The 5,000-nt window shown below is 40.9% G+C and overlaps 1 protein-coding gene across 3 annotated transcripts in view; it reads left to right on the top strand.

Annotated features, from left to right (window-relative positions):
• Positions 1 to 5,000, top strand: part of LOC119582640 (UDP-glucosyltransferase 2-like) — a 9,457-nt gene that overhangs the window by 4,380 nt on the left and 77 nt on the right. For all 3 annotated transcript variants that reach the window (XM_037931038.1, XM_037931039.1, XM_037931036.1), the window contains exons 5-11: positions 742 to 837; positions 936 to 1,029; positions 1,429 to 1,520; positions 2,041 to 2,174; positions 3,456 to 3,675; positions 4,003 to 4,146; positions 4,700 to 5,000. The exon at positions 4,700 to 5,000 is cut by the window's right edge and continues 77 nt beyond it. In XM_037931038.1, coding sequence (XP_037786966.1) covers positions 742 to 837; positions 936 to 1,029; positions 1,429 to 1,520; positions 2,041 to 2,174; positions 3,456 to 3,675; positions 4,003 to 4,146; positions 4,700 to 4,835 — 916 coding nt within the window. In that variant the 3' untranslated portion in view covers positions 4,836 to 5,000. The remainder of the gene's footprint in view (positions 1 to 741; positions 838 to 935; positions 1,030 to 1,428; positions 1,521 to 2,040; positions 2,175 to 3,455; positions 3,676 to 4,002; positions 4,147 to 4,699) is intronic.

The following is a 5,000-nucleotide window of genomic DNA, read 5'->3' as shown; positions in this document are numbered from 1 at the left end:
ATTCGAGTTCTTGTTATTATTATTGCTACTATTTGTAATAGGTTCACTGACCTTGACTTTGCTGACGAGGTTGCCATCTCACCTAAGTCTCTGGGGACCCAAGTGGCGAAGCCCTTGGGGATAGAGGTTTCTTCTAGTAGGACCAAGAGCGAGGACTTGAGGGTTTTTTCAGGAGAACCTGTCCTATTGGTGGGGCGAAGGTATCGAAGTCCCACAGAGTTTTATATACCTTGGTAGTGCAGTTTTTTTTACTTTGAAATCGAAGACAAGGAAGTCAACGGACAGATTGACCTGACGGTCGGAGATATAAACTCTCTTCACAAGAGTATTTGGAGGTGCTGCTGCCTGTGCAGAAGAAACAAGCCACCCGTCTTCCAGGCCACTGGCAATGTTGGTTTCGCAGTGAAACTTGAACTCTGTCCATTTTGTGGTCTGAAGTAATACTGTGACGCCTTTTGGCGTTTTATAAAGGGATCTTGCGTCTGATCTTGGGGTAATTGGAAGGATCACATGTTGGACCAGTGACTGAAATGTGAAATAGGGTATAGGACCTGTTACCTGCACAGTCTGGGACTGTCGACTTCGGCTTGGTTCAACTCCCTAAGAGTGATCCTGTTATGATGAGTATCTCTACTATTTTGTTGCTGTTATGTTAGAATGGCATGCTTTTAGATCGCATTTGATTATAATTAACATATACTTCTGATAATTTACATCTCTCACGATCGTTCTTTTGTTTAGGACGGAAGATATCTGCCGACACCGAGGTCTGTGCCCAGAGGATATGCCAAGCTTGAGTGAGATGCAGTATAATGCAAGTCTCTTGATAGCCAACGGGTATGATACACAAGTCTATATTGATTCCCGCTGTCGTGAAATTTAGAATGTTTCTAGTGTTATTACTGGAAGTACTTTTCTTGTGTGTGTATTCACAGAGTTAGAACATTGGATAATCCCGCACGTCCCTTTATGCCAAATGTCATTTCTGTTGGAGGTATCAACTGTCGTCCCTCTCAGCCTCTCTCGCAAGTAAGTATAATCTGTTGACAAAACAGGTCCTTTCTGTACATTGTAACGTTTGGCACATAGCACATATGGCACAGGAGAAAACATGGAACATGACACATGACATAACATGGAACATAACATGGAACATAACACGGTACATCTTGAAAATGATACAAAATATGACAAGGAGTATAACACAACACAGTGTGGATCAGGACACATTACACATCTTGGAACATTGCACACTATGAAACAGAATGCCATATGATACGGTAATGACACAATGATAAAATGCGTAGTTCCTAGACCGTGAGTCTTGGCCTGAAATTCTTAGAAAAGCAGTCTCCACTCACCGCGAATACATAGAAAAGGACCCCCCCCCAAAAAAAAGACAATTCTTCGACTCATCTCTGCCTTCAGGACCTCGAGGAATGGGTTCAAGGAGCTGGTGATGATGGCTTCATCTTCTTTAGTCTGGGCACTGCTGTTGTACCGTCTGACATGCCTGAGGAGTAAGTACTGTTAACTCTTCTGCAATTGTTATTCATTTTCAGCTTTTCCTTCCTTTGAATTAATCGGTGGTTTCAGCCGCTGTAGTTTAAATGTAAGATGTAGATTAGTATGGATGAGAAAGGAAGTAAATGATGACAGTATGAAGGAGGAAAATAAAGACTACAAAAATCATGGAGCGACAGAGAAGAAAAACTATTTCGAAAAAAAGTTACTACATTGTCATAAATTTGAACATGGCACAGATCTAGTTCAGCAAATGTAATATTCTAACGGATATGGATTAATCTTTAGTTACATATATATTCATTAGTTCACGAGCCTCTGGGATAGAGATAAAATGCATTTAACACCAAATGTAGTTTTGATGTTGAATTATTATAAAGACTTTCCAATTCCATATTTCTTAGATGGTTGATCTGAATACATATTCTACCAGTGACTTTGCCTGTTAGTGCTACAGATCATTAAGAATGTCAAATGATTCTAGAAACGAATGAAACTCTTTCCTGTTATTGCCAGGTTCCGTCAGATTCTAGTAAAGGTATTTGGGTCCCTTAAGCAGCGTGTGTTGTGGAAATGGGACCAGGATGACATGCCCGACCTGCCGCCCAACGTCAGGCTCGGGAAGTGGCTGCCGCAGCAAGACATTCTGGGTCAGTGAACAATTATTATTGCAGGGAGAAAACAACAACAGCAACAACAACAACAAAAAACTACAGCAATAATATATATATATATATATATATATATATATATATATATATATATATATATATATATATATATATTGGTGATTATTTCTTTGAGGAAAGATAAGCTAATATAAGATTTTTATATTTATTTTTTTCGCTTGGAATTCAATGATAGGTGGGCGACATTGTAGTGACCAACAAGGCTCGTTTATAGGGTCAGATTTCGACACCTGTACCATTGACTAATATTAATTTTTAACGAAATGTGCCGACGGAGCGGGCCGAGCGGCAAGCACTCTCCGAGGGCACGGTGGGTTTGGGATAAATATTGTTCATGAAATTTGAATCATTTTTGAGCACACATATAAACATGTCGAACTGTGTGGATATTCAAAAGGAGCCTGGGCACAACTCCTTATTAAAAAGAACATAAAAAGAGAAACAAACAGACACATAAAACTAATATTTAATTAAGAAGCTTGGATATATATATACATGAACGACAAAAATATAGCAAAGCCTGCATATACTGCTGGTTTACACATCACTTATCTTACAAAAAAAACTGCCTCGTATCCTCCGTCCGTCACCGTAAAACACCATTATGATGAACACACACACACAAAAAAAGGCTTGACTACGGCCTCTCTCTATATGCCTACAGCAAGGGCTACCCTAAGCAAGCAGTCTTCCGTACAGGATCTTTGGCTTACTGCTAGAATACCCTTGCTTAAGTCAATTAAGCCGTGGATTGGGAGAGAGAGTACCTGTAGCCTGGGCCGAGCGAGCGTGACTCCCTCGTTTATCTCCCATACCTCTGTCATCGTCTTAGAGGCGGGAACAAGCAGTTACGTACTGGGACTTCGGGAGGCTTTATAACATAAGATAAAAATATCTTTCTATGTACAAGGCACAAAACAGGCATAAAAACGAAACAAAGGAAACATATTCATATTATTAAAAAAAAAACAACAACATAAAATGCCGTTGTAACGCCCACGGAGGTTGCCACGGAGATTGCCACGGAGATTGCCACGGTGGTGGTCCCTGGTGGTCAGAAGTGGAGATTTCAGGCATCCAGCCCTGCCGCGAATTGCTTGGGACCCCCTGGACGACACGCCGTTTTCTTATTGTTCACTACAACATACTGCTATAAACCTTCATGTTGCCTAAGTTACGCTTGAATCATAAAAATTATAAAGAAAGAATGCCCTCTCACCCGCACTCGCACCCTCTGCGCAGGACACCCATCTCTGAAACTGTTCATAACCCACGGCGGCCTCCTGAGCACCCTGGAGTCCTCCTACCACGGAATTCCAGTGCTGGGCCTCCCCGTGATGAGCGACCAGCAGACCAACATGCTCATGGTGTCCAGTGAGGGTTGGGGTCGGTTCCTCATCTGGGACCAGCTGACGGAGGAGGCGCTACTGAAGGAGATCTTGACGGTCATGACGGATCAAAGGTAGTTTTAGTCATGTGGTTTAGTTGTGATTTTCATTATAAAGAATTGTATATCATTATTTTTTTGTTCTCGTTTTATATGCATAGATCATTTATTGGTCCAGTGGATTTTTTCAGTGATGTCGTTGGAACACAAATAATAAAAAATTACGGCTTTAACTTCTGTCCAAATTAAAATATACCAGTATCTAAATAGTCGGTAAACAATACTACTTACACCCTTAATTAAGGAACTACAGAAGCACTCGCCCTCCCTGCTCCTCGATGCAGTTAGCGACCCAAAGCACAAACGAGGCAGACCATCTAAATTAATCCTCCCCTCCTGCAGTCTGAAAGCTGAGGCCAAACGGCGGTCGCGGGTGATGAAGGACCAGCCTCAGAGCCCGGCTGAGGTGGCAGCCTACTGGGTGAACTACGTCATCACACACAAGGGGGCGCCACACCTTCGCTCGCCTCTCACTTACATGTCGTGGTTAGCATCTTTTTCTTGCTCTCTCGTTTGTTTAGGGCTTTCGGTCATTTTGGGCTCGGGGGCACTATTCATAATTCTGTTTCGGTCTCTGTTTTGTGGGTCTATAGTTTTCTGAAGAGTTTATAAACACAAGCAAATACACACATTAGTATTCTGTGTGCCTTGGTGGTATTCCTTTTCAGAGGAAGAGTAAATTAGAAATTATATGATTGAATTTCTTTCAGTAGCGATTAAAGAAAATTAATCACATCCTCTTATTTGTATTTTAAATATTAGCTACATGAAGTATTTATACATCTTTTTTTCACAGAGTAAGGAAAGTTGCAAAATACAGGATCTAATATAAGTTTCAGTAGCTTTCGACCCTTATTTTCTGAAGAGTAAAATCAACAAACACAAATATTTTGCACTTCAAGTATTTACTGCCCAGTAACTTCAGATTCTTTTTTCCCCAGTAGACTTAGTTCCCTGATTTGTATTTCGAATACTTAATCGATAACATTTCTTCAACCACGAGAGCGTTACATTATCAAACTTTTCTGAACACCTGCAGGTACCAAGTATACAACGTAGACGTGTGGTTGGCAGTAACAACGGCGATGTTCGTGGCCTTGTACCTCCTCTTCAGGTGCTACTTCGCTATGTTTTCAAGACTCTGTTCTTCCAAAGGCAAAAGGAAGTTGGAATAGAAGAAGCGGGATTTAAATGGTGTGAAGAGGTGGGCAGACTTTTTCATCCATGAAAATTGTTCAGTTTGTATAGTTATTCAGATATAGTTGTAATGATATATGTTTACATGTGCTGGTCTGGATACTCGGAGAAAATAACCTTTGTCTTTGTAAGCATTGCTAAGT

The sequence above is a fragment of the Penaeus monodon genome, chromosome 16 (genome assembly GCF_015228065.2).
Source record: "Penaeus monodon isolate SGIC_2016 chromosome 16, NSTDA_Pmon_1, whole genome shotgun sequence".
NCBI lineage: Eukaryota > Metazoa > Arthropoda > Malacostraca > Decapoda > Penaeidae > Penaeus > Penaeus monodon.
Note: the sequence above shows the minus strand (reverse complement) of the source record. Positions and strands in the feature narration are given on the sequence as shown.